This window comes from Podarcis melisellensis, assembly GCF_964234715.1.
Source record: "Podarcis melisellensis genome assembly, chromosome: 8".
Lineage (NCBI taxonomy): Eukaryota > Metazoa > Chordata > Lepidosauria > Squamata > Lacertidae > Podarcis > Podarcis melisellensis.
In genome coordinates, this window is record NC_138540.1 from 14,512,701 (window position 1) to 14,529,575 (window position 16,875).

Consider the following 16,875-nt stretch of genomic DNA (forward strand, 5'->3'; position numbering starts at 1 on the left):
TGATGCATGGAAGTGAGAGCTGGACCATAAAGAAGGCTGATCGCAGAAGAATCTATGCTTTTGAATTTTGGTGCTGGAGGAGACTCTTGAGAGTCCCATGGACTGCAAGAAGATCAAACCTCTCCATTCTGAAGGAAATCAGCCCCGGGTGCTCACTGGAAGGACAGATCCTGAAGCTGAGCCTCCAATACTTTGGCCACCTCATGAGAAGAGAAAACTCCCTGGAAAAGACCCTGATGTTGGGAAAGATGGAGGGCACAAGGAGAAGGGGACGACAGAGGACAAGATGGTTGGACCGTGTTCTCAAAGCTACCAGCATGAGTTTGACCAAGCTGCGGGAGGCAGTGGAAGACAGGAGTGCCTGGCGTTCTCTGGTCCATGGGGTCACGAAGAGTCGGACACGACTAAACGACTAAACAACAACAACAACCTAGAGATTACCAGAGCATAGACTACAGAAGTTAGTCTATCCCTGTCCAGACAGGGGTTCAAAAGACGTTCATGGCTATGGCAGATTTTTGCCCTTCTGCAGTGCAGGTTGTTGCTTAGTCCTGGAAAACTTGGTGGAAAACGTCTCTCAGGATAATCCTCAATGAAACTCCGGAGTGCATCACTTGCACTGCAGGCAGTGTGATGTAGTGGTTATGGCGTTGGGCTAGGACCCCAGAGACCAGGGTTCGAATTCACCCACACCCCACTTGGCCATGAAACTCGTTTGGTGGCCTTGGGGCAGCCTAAACTACCTCGCAGGTTTGTTGTGGGGATTAAAGGAGGAGAACGATGTCAGTTGCCTTGAGCTCCTCGGGAGAAAAAGGTGGGATAGAAAGGAACAAAAAAAAAGGCCCAAATTAGGAAACCCGTTTCCTCCTATAGATCTGGCCTCCCCATCCTTCTTGGACCCACAGCCAGCGATCCCACAGCCACCTGCCCTTCCCTGTCCCGCTTTCCATGGCTCCCTGTCCCACCCCCCTCCCCAGTCTCTGGGTCCTGCGTGGCGTTACCCCCACCTCGGTTCCTTCCTCGCCCCCCCTCGCTCTGCTATCTCCACCTCCCAGGAGCTGAGCTTCCTCTATTCCTGCCTTTTCTGCTGAGCGAATCCCTGCTGAGATTACGGCTGAGCCGGCAAATGCTTTCTTTAAAGACGTATTTTCACAGCTTAGGAGCAGGCATCTGTCAATAATGATAACCCCACCGCTGCTGCCATCGCCTCCTCCTCCTCCTCTTCGCTCCCCGCCCTCACGTTCCTCTGCTTCGCTTCGTCTAGGCACATTCCCCCCTTCCCGTAGCCGAAGACTTTCCCTTTGAAGTCCTTTGCTTCTCCTGTTGAATCGGGCTAATCTCTCGTCACACCCAAAGGGGTTGGGAAGAGGCGCCACTGACCGCACGGGGATCTATCTTTGGGGCAAGTTTCTTGTTTCCCAGAATCCACCTCTTCTTTCCTTTGCTTGGCTCTCCTAAGAAGGTCAGGGTGGCCACCGTCCCTTCCATCTAGCTCAACCCACCCCCAAGTGGAGTCACCGCTTGGGGGCATTACAGTGGTGCCTTGGGTTACGTACGCTTCAGGTTACAGACTCCGCTAACCCATAAATATTACCTCAGGTTAAGAACTTTGCTTCAGGATGAGAACAGAAATCTTGCAGCGACGGCACAACAGCAGCGGGAGGCCACATTAGCTAAAGTGGTACCTCAGGTTAAGAACAGTTTCAGGTTAAGAACGGACCTCCGGAACGAATTAAGTTCTCAACCAGAGGTACCACTGTGTAACCTCTGAGCGCTTTATGGAAACAAACAAAATGATTAAATCGGCAAGTATCCGAAAACTCCCGAAAGAATTCAAACCGGCAGTCAGCTGAAGAACACGTGGATAGGCCAAAAAAATGTTTCTGGTGGGCACCGAAAAGGGTGCCATGTTTTGGCATGTTCTGGATTTCAAGAGGCGGGGAGTTCCAAAGTGTAGCCTTCATGAAAAAGATCCTTACCACAGTGTATGACGGGCACCTGTAATAGTGGCAGTTTTGCAGAATTTGGCAGTTGTGTGGGTGACCCTGTAAGCGAACTGGTCCCAAGCTGTTAAGGGCTTTATATTTTATAATGCCTTGTGGTGTCCGAGGAATGTTGATCTCCTTGGTGACGCTCGATTTCCAGTTGAGAACAACTCTGAAGTCAACACAGTAGAGTGCTGCTTGTACCGATCACCCAAATACAGGCGGTTGTGTATACCCAGTATACCTGAAGTAGCGTCTCCACCCCCATCGTTCTGCTCGGACCCTGAGGTCCAGCACTGAGGGCCTTCTGGTGGTTCCCTCACTGTGAGAAGCAAAGCTACAGGGAACCAGGCAGAGGTCCTTCTCGGTAGTGGCGCCCGCCCTGTGGAACACCCTCCCTTCAGATGTCAAAGCGATAAACAACTACCTGACATTCAGAAGACATCTCAAGGCAGCCCTGTTCAGGGAAGTTTTTAATGTGTGACATTTTAGTGTATTTTTGGTCTATGTGGAAGCCGCCCAGAGTGGCTGGGGAAACCCAGCCAGATGGGCGGGGTACAAATAATAAATTATCCTTCACAAACCCTCCATTCTGGTGGTCGCTCCCAAATTTTGTGGGGTGGGGATGGAAACTGCCTGTGCCGTAATGCCATTATACAAACCTGTGGTGCAACTGCATCTGGAATACTGTGTTTTTTCTGGTCGCCTCCCTTCAAAAGGGATATTATAGAGTTGGAAAAGATTCAGAAAAGGACAAGCAAAATAATCAAAGTGTGTGTGTGTGTGTGTGTATGTGTAGCGACTCCCCTATGAAGGAAGGTTGCAGCGTTTGGGACTTTTTGGTTTCGAGCAATGTTTTCCCAAACTTGGGTCTCCGGCTGTTTTTGGACTACAATTCCCATCATCCATGACTGCTGGTCCTGCTAACTAGGAATGATGGGAGTTGTAGTCCAAAACAAACAGATGGAGGCCCAAGTTTGGAAAACACTGGTTTAGAGAAATGGTAAGTAAGAGGCGACCCGATAGAAGCTTATAAATTTATGGGTGGCACGGAGAAAGTGGATAGAGAGAGGTTTTTTTCTCCCTCTCAAAATAACACTAGAACTCGTAGGCATCTGATGAAGCTGAACGTGGGATATGGTAATTCAGGACGGATAAAAGAACTTTATGCAGCACATCGTTAAACTACGGAACTCCCTGCTACAGGAGGCAGTGATGGCCACCAGCTTGTGTGGCTTTAAAAGATGATTGGACAAATTCATGGAGACTATCAATGGCTGCTAGCCACTGGCAGCCATGCTTCTGAATGCTAGTTTCTGGAAACAGTGGGAAGAGTTTGAAGAGTTTGGATTTGATAACCCGCTTTATCACTACCCGAAGGAGTCTCAAAGGGGCTCACAATCTCCTTTCCCTTCCTCCCCCACAACAAACACTCTGTGAGGTGAGTGGGGCTGAGAGACTTCAGAGAAGTGTGACTGGCCCAAGGTCACCCAACAGCTGCATGTGGAGGAGCAGGGAATCGAACCCAGTTCACCAGATTATGAGACTACCGCTCTTAACCACTACACCACACTGACTCTCTGAAGGGGAAGAGGGCTCTTGTGACCAGATCCATGCTTGCTGGTTTCCTCTTCTGCCACCGTGAGAACAGGATGGTGGACTTGATGATATGTTGGCCTGATCCGGAAGGTTCTCTTTATGCTCTTATGTCCTTCTTTTCTTCCAGTCTTTCGAGCGCATCAAGAAGTGGCTCGGCCACGCCGAGACGTCGTCGAACCTAAGCATCCTGGCCGGAGGCGGGTGCGACGATAAGGTTGGGTATTTTGTCCAGCCGTGTATTATTGAGACGAAGGACCCGAAAGACCCCATCATGCAAGAGGTGAGTCTTCGCAGGGGGCAGCGTTTCTTGCCAGGGGAACGTTGACCGTCCTCTCCTCTGTGGCTCACATATACATTTCGTGTGAAGCCGGAAAGCGAGGCCAGGTGTAGCTAGGAAGTCACAAGATCCAACTTGGATGGCTTTGAAAGGGGATTGGAAAAAATTGGGGTCTGTGTGTGTGTGTGTTTGCATAATAAATAATAATAAATAATAAAATTTTATTTATATCCCGCCCTCCCCAGCCGAAGCTGTGGCTAACAACAATAAAACAATACAACATTCTAAAATCATTTCATTATAAAATCAGTTCAAATCGAATAATAATAAAATTTTATTATTTATTCTTTATTTATGGCTGTGCTCTGCCTCCACAGTCAGAAGCAGCAATGTTCCTGAATACTGGTTGCTGGAAATTGCAAGAAGGGATTGGGGATTGGGTTCAAGTCTCGCTTGTGGGTTTCATCAGGCTGGCCACTGAGAGAACAGGACGCTGGACTAGATGAGGCATGGGCCTGATCCAGCTTGGTTGCTAAAGCAAAAATTGCCAACAGTATTTGTGTCGTCCCCCCCCCAAACACAGCTTCCAAGGTGGGTACCATGGATGAAGGCATTTACCCTAAGGAAAGGAAAAGGGACGTGGGTGGTGCTGTGGGTTAAACCACAGAGCCTAGGGCTTGCTGATCAGAAGGTTGGCGGTTCGAATCCCTGCGACAGGGTGAGCTCCCGTTGCTCGGTCCCTGCTCCTGCCCACCTAGCAGTTCAAAAGCACGCCAGTGCAAGTAGATAAATAGGTACCACTCTGGTGGGAAGGTAAACGGCGTTTCTGTGCACTGCTCTGGTTCGCCAGAAGCGGCTTAGTCATGCTGGACACATGACCCGGAAGCTGTATGCCGGCTCCCTCGGCCAGTAAAGCGAGAGGAGCGCTGCAACCCCAGAGTCGTCCGCGACTGGACCTAACACTCAGGGGTCCCTTTACCTTAGAAAGAAAAAAGCCTTTGATCTGTTAAGACTGGAGGCAGAAACATTTTATGTTGGATCTCATGTTCTACTCCCGGGGGAAAACCAAAGGTAGTTGGACTACAGGTCCCATCAGCTTCATCCAGTATAGACAATGGCCAGGGATGATGGGAGTTGTAGTCCAGCAGCATCCAGAGATCAATAGGTCGCCCATCTCTGCGCTATATGATGTGATGGAGGGAGCTGGGGGGCAGTGAAGGCAAGCGATGGAGGCATCTAGGGGCAGTAAAGGCAAAGTGACAGCCTGGTTCAGGGATTGGGAACTTGCAACTCTCTTGCAACTCTCAGCTCCCATCAGTTTTAGCCAAGCTTGGCCAGTGGTCTGGGATATTGCTGGGAGTTGGGGTCCTACACAGAGTAGACCCATTATGTGGCATCCAGCTAAGTTCGACTCTAGGTGTTATCTAAGCTGAATGTGGAAGGTTTGGGACAGATCCTGAAGATCTGCAGATTTAGACACTCACACCAACGCTGTTCTCAGAGATGAATCTCTTGTCTCTTATCTTTTGCCCCCTATCTCCTGCCCCTTGTCCCACATTCAGGAAATTTTCGGGCCCATCCTGACGGTGTATGTTTACCCGGAGAGTCAGTACAAAGATATCCTTCAGCTGATTGACAACACGTCTCCGTATGGCCTCACGGGGGCAGTGTTTGCCCAAGATAAGTAAGCACTGGAGTCCACCCCCCCCACCCCCCACAGGGTCTCATCCTGACCACTTTTGCCAGCATAGTACAAATCAGGTGGTGCCAGCAAGTCAAGAGAGGAGGAACTACGGTATTTTTCGCACCATAGGACGCACCGGACAATAGGACGCACCTTGTTTTAGAGGGGGGAGAACAAGGGGAAAAAATTCTTCCGCTCTCTGCCCAGCGCCCCTTCAGCGAAGCGGCAGGAAGCGCTGCGCAGAGAGTGGGAGAATGTTCCCCCTCTTGTTTTCCTGCTCTAAAACAAGGTGCTGTTTAAGGTGCGTTCGGGCGGCTACCTTGGAAGCCTGGAGAGCAAGAGGGGTCAGTGCGGACCGACCCCTCTCGCTCTCCAGGCTTCAGGTTCCTTTCGACCTGCTCTTTGGGGCTGGCGGGGGGAAGCCCACCACCAGCCCCAAAGAGCAGGTCAGGGAGCAGCGGAAAGGCGCAGCAGAGAGGCTCCTGCCATAGCCGCGCGTCACCTCTCCAGCCGGGAGAGGGTCGCGGGGCTATGGTGTCTTCGCTCCATAGGACGCACACACATTTCCCCTTCATTTTTGAAGGGGGAAAAGTGCATCCTATAGAGCGAAAAATACGGTAATTTTAGATAGGTATGGGTTTTGATTCTGGACCGTCTTTCCAAGTCAAGGACCCACTTTTATTATTTCATTGGGTTGGTACCCCACTATTTCCGCTCCGAAGATCCCAGTGCGGTGTGCATGGTTCTGTCTGTGCTCCTCATTTCATCCCCATAATGACCTTGCGAGGTAGGTTAGGCTGAGAGAGGCACTGGCTGTCCACCTCCAAGGGCACATCCAGTAATTCCATCCCTGGTCTTCTGGGTTGTCTGTGTGACCTGTCGCGCAGGTGTGGCCTCGTGGTGTCTTAACACGATTTCCTCCCCGCCATTTCTGTGTCTCTTACAGAGCTGTCATTGACGAAGCGTCAAAGGTCCTGAGGAACGCAGCCGGCAACTTCTACATCAACGACAAGTCAACTGGCTCCGTCGTGGCACAGCAGCCGTTTGGCGGATCCCGGGCCTCAGGTGTGCGAGAGCGAAAGTTGGGTGGGGTTTTGCACTGGGTGGGGCAGCGCAGCACCTTCTGGCTTCCTCCTCTGTTTTAGTCACCTTTAAAGCCCTAAACGGCCTCGGCCCAGTATACCTGAAGGAGCGTCTCCACCCCCATCATTCTGCCCCGACACTGAGGTCCAGCTCTGAGGGCTTTCTGACAGTTCCCTTGCTGTGAGAAGTGAGGTTACAGGGAACCAGGCAGAGGGCCTTCTTGGTAGTGGCACCCGCCCTCCCACCAGATGTCAAAGAGAAGAATAACTACCAGACTTTTAGAAGACATCTGAAGGCAGCCCTGTTTAGGGAAGCTTTTAATGTTTAATAGGTTATTGTCTTTTAATATTCTGTTGGAAGCCGCCCGGAGTAGCTGGGGAAACCCAGCCAGATGGGCAGGGTATTATTATTATTATTATTATTAATAATAATAATAATTGCATTTAAGCAGAGGTTGGATGGCCATCTGTTGTGGAATTGGCCTAGGTGAGCCTTTGGAATCCCTTGCAATTCTACGATCATCTTCTTTCCTATAAGGAGCTCAAAGTGGCATGTCTAGTGCTCCCCCTCATTTTATCCTCACAACGACCCTGTTGGGTTGGCTAGGCTGAGGGACAGCGGCTGTCCCCCAAGGTCTCCCGGGGGGGGGGGGGCGCTTCGTGTGGCCAAATGGGGTGATTTGAACCCTGGTCCCTCCCAGGTCTGACACTCTACACCAGGAGTGGTCAACTCCCGAGAGACTGCGATTTACTTTCAGAATTAAAATCTAGCAATGATCTACCCCCGCTTTTGGGGGGTTCAGTTGTTGAACTTTTCTTAGGGAGCTTTTTCCGTTTTTGAGGGGTGTTAAAGGCAAGGGTCAAAGGGGGAAAGTCACTCACAATAATATCGCTTTGAATGATAACAGCCACAGAGGGAAAGCTCTGTCTTCCCTTCCACTGATCAGACAACAATGGAGGGCAGGGCAGGAGTCAGTTTCAACAACGCTGAGGAAAGGTAGCTAAAGATCAAACAGCGATCTACCAAGACCTCGCAGGGATCTACCAGTAGATCGCGATCAACCTGTTGGACATCCCTGCTCTATACCATGTTGCCTGCCCAAAAGGAATTAACAGCGAGTGCCGAGAGGAAATGTAATATTACATTTCCTTGTAATAGTGCATACTTCCAAATCCCAAGATTTATTTATTGAATATCTTGGTTTTTTAAAAAAAAATATTAGCATTTCAAAAATGCATGTCAAAGCGGTTTACAGCAATAAAAACGGAACCGTGCAAGAAAACCCTAGAAAAAGTTAAAAATGCAAAGAGGTAAAGACCAATGAAAAGGCAGGCGCAAGAAGAAGAAAACGGTGTTAGCAATAGAAATTTCCTAATGTGAAATAAGTAGCAGGAGGCGCAATGAGGTCTAGCAGCTTGCTTTGCTTGTTTTGTGTTTTGAAAAAAAAAGAAAAGGAAATTGTTCTCAGAATGCCGTTTGCATTTCCCCCCTTTGGAAACAGGAACGAACGACAAGCCCGGGAGTCCCCACTACATCCTGCGCTGGACGTCCCCCCAAGCCGTCAAAGAAACCCACGCACCCCTGGGGGACTGGAAGTATCCGTACATGCAGTGATGCAGCTCTCGACGGTGCCTTTATCTTGGAGCCGCAGTTGGGTTAGCGACCCGCCGCACTGTGGATCTGTTAAAGTAGTGGCAATTTCTCATAATGCACAGCTGTATTTAGGAACTGATGCCCCTTCCCCAAATCCCTCGGGGAACCTTATTTCCTGTTTTGGAGGAAACATTGAGGCTCAGTGCAATGTTAGCCTTTGGAATAACCTTGAATTATTAATATTATTTTAATCTTTAAAAAGCTCTCTTAATTTCAACACATTTTAAACCTCAGTAGGATTCCAGATATGCTGAGCTAAGCCCTCTTGATCCGAGTCTCTAAAAAGTTTGCATCATTCTGTTTTGGGTTGGAAAAAGAGGGTTGCATCCCCCAAAAGACCTCCGGCTTTCAGACTGAGCATGGATCGTATCAGCAGCGAGCATTGCAAACTTGCAATGCAAACTTGCTGACCTGTGTGACCTGTTCCTTCCAACCCCTGTGGGGTTTTGTGGTTTTTTTTGGATAGAATCTCCAAAACCCAAGTTCCCATTGGCCAACATTATTTGGACAACAATGCCTCTTTCTTTATAAACCTCACCTGCTGTAGATTTGATCACTGAAGTGGGGCAAGGCAAAGGTGTTTTTTGTTTTTTTTAAGGATGCCTATTTTTGCAGCCCAGATATTTTTATCCAGATTCCGGCATCAACTTTCCAAATAAAATAAAAGAAGGATTCTTAGGAGGGGAAAGTTAAAATGGAATGATTGGTTTGTGGGCGGCTAACATGCAATATGTTTAACAGCTCAACGTGGCTGTTAAATTCAGTGTTAATAATAATGTAATCGGGTGTGTGTTTTTATGTGCCTTTGGAACAAAGAGAGCTTAGTAAATCTGATAAAGATTTTGTGCGTTTTCGGACTTGGCTTATTAAAATACGCTTACTTAGGGAAGGTGTGGGGAAGTCTTAGGGCACCGCTGAGTTGCCTGATGGGAAGTTTTGTGGTTTGAGATCCTGAGGGCCAGATACAGAGTCTGGAGGGCCACATCTTGCCATTGGGCCTGAGGATTTCAATTCATGTGACATGCACACACTTGAGTTTGCTCAGGGGGTTAGAGGCAACTTTCCTCCGGTGTAGGAACCCAGCTCTTGGGGGTCCCACAAGTGGAAATCTGTGGGTAAAAACCTTTTAGCGTTGGGTTGAATGAGACCACGAGTCATACTGTTAACAGAAAAATCTGAGGGCTCCCTTCGACAAAAACAAAGACACCAACCAGGATAACTTGAAGCAAAACAGCAGCCTGTAGACTTGGCCTTTATTGAATACTGTCATGACAGGACTCCCACCCGCAACAAGATGAAGCAAAATGGAAGTCCAGAACAAAAGAAGACCCCAACTTTTATTAGTTACTAATCCCCCAAACTACACCCCTAAGACTACATCACAACTACATCACAAAAAGGAGGGGTTGAGGGAGAAGTTGTGGAGGTAACCTGAGTATCTTGTCACCTGGCTGGTCCCTCCTCTCCCCCTCCCCATGAGTCATTTCCAGAGGACAAAGCGAGTTGGCAGTTTCCTGCCCCCAGAGGGAAGATCTGATCATTGTCCTTTGTTCCAGTCCATGTTCCACTCCCATATACAAGTCCTTTGTGACCTGGATGGTCTTCTGTATGGGACAGTGGCCGGGAGGCTCCATTAGCTAAAGTGGTACCTCGGATTAAGAACGGTTTCAGGTTAAGAACGGACCTCCGGAACAAATTAACTTCGTAACCCGAGGTACCCCTGTAAATGATAAAAATTAGCCTGTGCTGACTGGTAACAACTTTTTAGGGGTTCAGACTGAAACATATGCAACTGTTTACCACTGAGCTACAGCCCATTTGCTGAGCTGGGCCATTGGTCCATCTAACTCTGCACTGCCTACTCTGACTGGCAGCAGCTCTCCCCAAACCCTGCGTCCCGAGATTCTTTTTAACCAGGCAATGCCTGGGAGGGGTTTCTACCTTAGGTGTGTCTGTCGGCTTCAGCTTTTGGACTCCTCTGTTCCAGGTTTGAGTTCAGATACTTCAGGGCAGGGAAATGTATGCAAACCAGCCAGATTGCTGAGCCCTCTGTAACATCAGATGGAAATATCCACCAACTGACTCATCTTATTCAGCATGACTTTTCATCAGGTGTCCTTCCTGCCCCAAAGGACAGTAGACTGATTCATAATTGGGATGCTGGGAAAATCAGGTGTTCATGTTCTCTAAGCAAGATTCCGGGCGAGGGGGGATCATCTAGATTATTTCTTCTATTTCGCCAGGCTGCTGAAAGCCCAAGCGCCCTGCAGTCTTGGGCAAAACAGTTAATGAGTCTCTGTAGAGCAGGGTTTCCCAAACTTGGGCCTTCAGCTGTTTTGGGACTACAATTCCCATCATCCCTGACCACTGGTCCTGCTAGCTAGGGATGAAGGGAGTTGTAGTCCACAACAGCTGGAGACCTCAGTCGGGGAATCCCTGGGCTAGATGGCCATTCCAACTCTACAGTTTTATGACAATGCACCATAGTAAGGTAAAGGGACCCCTGACCATTAGGTCCAGTCGTGGCCGACTCTGGGGTTGCGGCGCTCATCTTGCTTTATTGGCCAAGGGAGCCGGCGTACAGCTTCCGGGTCATGTGGCCAGCATGACTAAGCCGCTTCTGGCGAACCAGAGCAGCGCACGGAAACGCCGTTTACCTTCCCGCCGGAGCGGTACCTATTTATCTACTTTGACGTGCTTTCAAACTGCTAGGTTGGCAGGAGCAGGGACCGAGCAACGGGAGCTCACCCTGTCGCGGGGATTCGAACCGCCGACCTTCTGATCTGCAAGTCCTAGGCTCTGTGCTTTAACCCACAGCGCCACCCGCTTCCCATGAACCATAACACATAGCAATTGAAGATTGTAGCCACAAAGAGCTCTTTCCTCCATGAATCCTCTCTTTTAAAGCCAATCATGTTGATGGCCATCGCTGCCTCCTAATCCCTGCTTTACCTTCCCGCCGGAGCGGTACCTATTTATCTACTTTGACGTGCTTTCGAACTGCTAGGTTGGCAGGAGCAGGGACCGAGTAATGGAAGCTCACCCTGTCACGGGGATTCGAACCGCCGACCTTCTGATCGGCAAGTCCTAGGCTCTGTGGTTTAACCCACAGCGCCACCCGCTTCCCATGCACCATAACACATACCAATTGAGGATTGTAGCCACAAAGAGCTCTTTCCTCCATGAATCCCCTCTTTTAAAGCCAATCATGTTGATGGCCATCGCTGCCTCCTAATCCCTGCTGCAGAACTTGCATTTCTGTCCCACGTTTATTGCTCCAAAAAGCTCAAGGTGGCTTCTGTTCCCCCCTCATTTCATCCCGCAACAACCTTGTGAGGTAGGCTACGCCAAGAAACAGTGATGTGGCAGAAATCTAGTGTCCAGGGTTGGAGGCAGTTGCTGGAAACCTCAGGAGAGTGGGTGGTCTTCTGCTTGAATCCTGCTTGCAGACTGTCCATTGAGAGGCATCTGGGCAGCCACTGTGAGAGGACAGTGCTGGACTAGATGGGCCATTGGCCTGATCCAGCAGAACCTTCTTATGTTCTTATGATGATCTGGGCAGTCTCCCGCTTGGACTACTGCAATGCGCTCTACGTGGGGCTACCTTTGAAGGTGATTCGGAAACTGCAGTTAATCCAGAATGCGGCAGCAAGACTGGTGACTGGAAGCGACCGCCGAGACCATATACAGTGGTACCTCAGGTTACATACACTTCAGGTTACAGACTCTGCTAACCCAGAAATATTACCTCCGGTTAAGAACTTTGCTTCAGGATGAGAACCGAAATTGTGCTCTGGCGGCACGGCGGCAGCAGGAGGCCCCATTAGCTAAAGTGGTTTTTCAGGTTAAGAACGGACCTCTGGAACGAATTAAGTACTTAACCCGAGGTAGCACTGTACCACCGGTCCTGAAAAACCTACATTGGCTCCCAGTACGTTTCTGAGCACAACTCAATGTATTGGTGCTGACCATTTAAGGCCTAAATGGCCTTGGCCCAGTATACGTGAAGGAGCATCTCCACCCCCATTGTCCAGCCCGGACACTGAGGTCCAGTGCCGAGGGCCTTCTGGTGGTTCCCTTGCAGCTAGAATTGAGGTTACAGGGAACCGGTCAGAGGGCCTTCTCAGTAGTGGCACCTGCCCTGTGGAACGCCCTCCCATCAGATGTCAAGGAAATAAGCAACTATCATACTTTTAGAAGACATCTGAAGGCAGCCCTGTTTAGGGAAGTTTTTAATATTTAATTATGATGTTGTATTATGTTTTTAATATTGGAAGCTGCCCAGAGTGGCTGAGGAAACCCAGCCAGATGGGCGGGGTATGTATAAACAAACAAACAAACAAACAACAACAGAAAGTTGCCCCTGCCCTCGTCCTCCAAAGAACGCCGGGGTCCCCGGATCAAGATCGCTGTCGTGCTCTCAAAATGCAACCCTCCACAGCTTTGACAGAGCAGTTGGCCTGTTCTTGTAAGGTTAAATGCAAACAGGCTACTTATGCAAATCCAAAGCACAGGGTTATTTGCCTGAGCGAACCTTGAGCTTTGCATGAAAAAAGGGGGAGAGGAGTTTTCTAGCATGGTGCAAATCTGGGAGGCAAGAGTGCTGAGGCGTTTTTTTTGGTTTATGATCCCCTGACATAAACCATTTTTGAGGCAGCCTTGTCTTTAAATGTGAACAGAAGTCCATTTCTTTATTTCTTTAATTTTATTGATTTGTTAAGCCCTCACCGTTCCAAAGTACAGACAACAAAGAGGAAGAAAACAAAGAATCTGATATTTAAACCATAAAGAAGCATCTCCCAGAAGGGAAAAAATGCGAAGAAACAGCACAGCTCCAAAGGGATCATGAAGTATTAACTCGTACAAAGATTCCGCTTACAAATAATAAAGAAATAAAAGTATTCTCCACCTGTGTGTTCCTTTATTATTGAGAATAAAGGCTCTCTACAGTCTTAAAAAAAATATTAGTGCTGATAGAGAAAAATACAAAACTTAATACTGAATATCTTCCCCTCCTTTTATTGTCCACATTAAGACTTTGATCTAAATAGAATAAAAACATAAGGGGGGGGGGAGGAGGAATCAAGAAAGAGTGAGAGGGAAATAAAGAAATAGAATGGTTAAAGAGTGAAAGAAATAAAATTCAGAAAGTAAGACTTTGAATTCTTTGTTTGCCATATGCAAACAACATTCACTTCATTCACTCAATACCTAACAAAGCCACTTTCTACAAAAAACATCTTCAGTCTTCAAATCCAAAGTCATTATTTTTCTTTTCCATTCAAAGTCTACGGGAGGCTTCCAGTCGTCAAAAAATCTGAACAGTGACTTTTCTCTGGTTAAACATGTCATTTCGCCATCTCAGCTAAGTCCTGAACTGGACCATCTCTTGCCTTCACTGCCCCTAGCTTTTAAGGCAGGGCTGGGGAAACTCTGGCCCTCCTGCTGTTGAAGGACTCTGACACCCATCATCCCGGACCATTGTTTGAGCTGTCAGGGGTTGATGGGAATTGGAGTCCAGTAGCATCTGCAGGTGGCGCTGTGGGTTAAACCACAGAGCCTAGGACTTGCTGACCAGAAGGTCCGTGGTTCGAATCCCCACGACGGGGTGAACTCCCGTTGCTCTGTCCCTGCTCCTGCCAGCCTAGCAGTTCGAAAGCACGTCAAAGAGCAAGTAGATAAATAGGTACCGCTCCGGCGGGAAGGTAAATGGCGTTTCCGTGTGCTGCTCTGGTTCGCCAGAAGCGGCTTAGTCATGCTGGCTACATGACCCAGAAGCTGTATGCTGGCTCCCCTGCCCAATAAAGCAAGATGAGTGCCGCAACCCCAGAGTCGGTCACGACTGGACCTTATGGTCAGGGGTCCCTTTACCTTTACCTTTAACATCTGCAGGGGGCCACGTTGGCCAAACCTGAAAAATATAAAGTGGTCAGCACATTGCAGCGAAACAACTGAGGCCTATGTTTTCACTTGAGCCATTGAGTCCAATGCCCAGGTCACGGTTCCCCACACCATGCATAAAGGTAAAGGGACCCCTGACCCGTCTGGGGTTGCGACGCTCATCTCGCTTTACTGGCCGAGGGAGCTGGCGTACAACTTCAGGGTCATGTGGCCAGCATGACTAAGTCGCTTCTAGCGAACCAGAGCAGCGCACGGAAACACCGTCTACCTTCCCGCCGGAGTGGTACCTATTTATCTACTTGCACTTTGATGTGCTTTCGAACTGCTAGGTTGGCAGGAGCAGGGACCGAGCAACGGGAACGCACCCCATCATGGGGATTCGAACCGCTGGCCTTCTGATTGGCAAGCCCTAGGCTCTGTGGTTTAGACCACAGCGCCACCCGCATCTGGCCCACCCCATGCATAAATGCATGCAAATGAGCTGGTCCTTACCTGCCTCCTATGCAAAGGAGCTAGCGAAAGGCTCTGGCAGGTGGCAAGGGGAAGGTCAGAGATATCTCATCCATCTTCTGGCTGGACAGCTGCCGATATGAGGGTGCCATAAAAAGTGCCCCACCATGCGCTTCACCGGACTAGTGGCAGCCTGCATCTATGCCTTGGTGGCTGCCGCGGCCTCAATAACCACGCCCGCTTCCCATTTTCACCTGGCAGGAGATTACATCCTAGGGGGCCTCTTCTCCTTGCACGCAGAAGCTGTGGGCAGGCCCCACCTCAGCCCCGCGCAGGAGGTCCCCATCTGCAAAAAGTATGTACCGGGTATCAGAAATGGGGGAGGGCCAGGGCCGGATTTAGGTTTGATGAGGCCCAAAGTTAGTGAAGGTAATGGGGTCCTTTAAATGTCCAGCTGTTCTTTGTCAACAACAAATGGTCGCTGTTTTTTGTGTTGAATATATAGTAAAGTAAAGGTAAAGGGACCCCTGACCATTAGGTCCAGTCGTGGCTGACTCTGGGGTTACGGTGCTCATCTCGCTTTATTGGCCAAGGGAGCCGGGTCATGTGGCCAGCATGTGGCCAGCATGACTAAGCCGCTTCTGGCGAACCAGAGCAGCGCACGGAAACACCGTCTACCTTCCCGCCGGAGTGGTACCTATTTATCTACTTGCACTTTGACGTGCTTTCGAACTGTTAGGTTGGCAGGAGCAGGGACTGAGCAACGGGACCTCACCCCGTCACGGGGATTCGAACCGCCGACCTTCTGATAGGCAAGTCCTAGGCTCTGTGGTTTAACCCACAGCGCCACCCGCGTTCCCCTTGAATATATGCTATATGGTAATTTATGGACCAAATAGGTATCACAAGCCATTTGGCCATGTTGCCATGCAACCAGTACATGCAGAATGTAGGTACCCTGTATACAGAAATGAGCAAACCCGTGATATTTTAGGGAGCAGGCTAGCAGGTGGGGCCCATTACTTACATCATAGGAGTCTACACAACACAAAGCACTGTTGCTGTATGTAGGTTTTATTTGTTTTTTATCTTATATTTTGGAAATGTACATCCAGGTTTTTTTTCTTTTAAATATTTTGGGGTCTCCCAAGAGAGTGGGGCCCTAAGCTATAGTTTGTTTAGCTTATACGTAAATCCGGCACTGGGGAGGGCAGGACATTTTAGGAGAAGGAAATGAGATTGCGGGTGTGGATTCATAGAAGTGTCTGGGGTACACCCAAAAGTTATATAGTCCAAACTCCTGCAGTTCAGGATTCACAGCTAAACAATCTCTGGCAGGTGGCTATCCAATCTCTGCTTGAAAACCACTGGTGAAAGAGAGTCCACCATCTTCCAGGGGAGTCCATTTTACTGTTGGAATAATAATAATAATAATAATAATAATAATAATAATAATAATAATAATAAATATTTATATCTCACCCACCCCAGCCAAAGCCGGGCTCAGAGCGGCTAACACAGCATTCTAAAATCAATTCATTTTAAAATCAATTCCAAATCAAATTAATGGAACAGCTCTTTCTACCGTATATTTTTCTTCCTGGTCTTTTGTTGGAATCTCCTCCCTTGGGAAGCCGTTGGTTCGGGCCCTGCTCTCCAGAGCAGGAGGAAACAAGCTTGCTCCATCTTCCATGCGGCTTATCCTTTAGATATTTGAAGATATCTCCTCTCATCTTCCTCTTTCCCATGCTAAACATACCCAGCTCCTTCGTGGTGCCCAGAGCTGAATACAGGACTCCAGTTGTGGAATATGCATCTGGATAGGCTTGCCTGAAGGCCAGGAGAGCTGCTGCCAGTCAGTGCAGGCAGCTAGACCATGGGTCTGATGGCTTCTGGTCATAGCTGTCAACTTACAGATTTCAAAATAAGGGACCAGCAGCCTCGAAAATAAGGGATCACTAGCCAAAATAAGGGATCAACAATTACTTTGATAAAATACTTATTTTGTTGCGTGCAAATGGCTTTAGATACCTATTAGGTCCTAAAAATTACCATATAGCATATATTCAACACAAAAAACAGCAACAATTTGTTGTTGACAAAGCACAGCTGGACATAGAAAGGGCCCCATTACCTTCAGTAGCTTATTTAAGGGACATCATCAATAAGGGACAGCAGCGGGACATGGCCCTGGTATAAGGGACTGTCCCGCCAAATAAGGGACGCTTGACAGCTATGCTTCT

The 16,875-nt window shown here is 48.7% G+C and overlaps 1 protein-coding gene across 1 annotated transcript in view; it reads left to right on the plus strand.

Moving 5' to 3' along the window:
* The window catches only part of ALDH4A1 (aldehyde dehydrogenase 4 family member A1), a 28,609-nt gene extending 20,030 nt beyond the window's left edge, over positions 1–8,579 (plus strand). Inside the window, exons 12-15 of the mRNA XM_081923659.1 lie at positions 3,712–3,864; positions 5,424–5,545; positions 6,492–6,610; positions 8,130–8,579. Of these exons, the coding sequence (XP_081779785.1) occupies positions 3,712–3,864; positions 5,424–5,545; positions 6,492–6,610; positions 8,130–8,242 (507 nt within the window). The 3' untranslated portion in view covers positions 8,243–8,579. The remainder of the gene's footprint in view (positions 1–3,711; positions 3,865–5,423; positions 5,546–6,491; positions 6,611–8,129) is intronic.
* Positions 8,580–16,875: the final 8,296 nt, after the last annotated feature.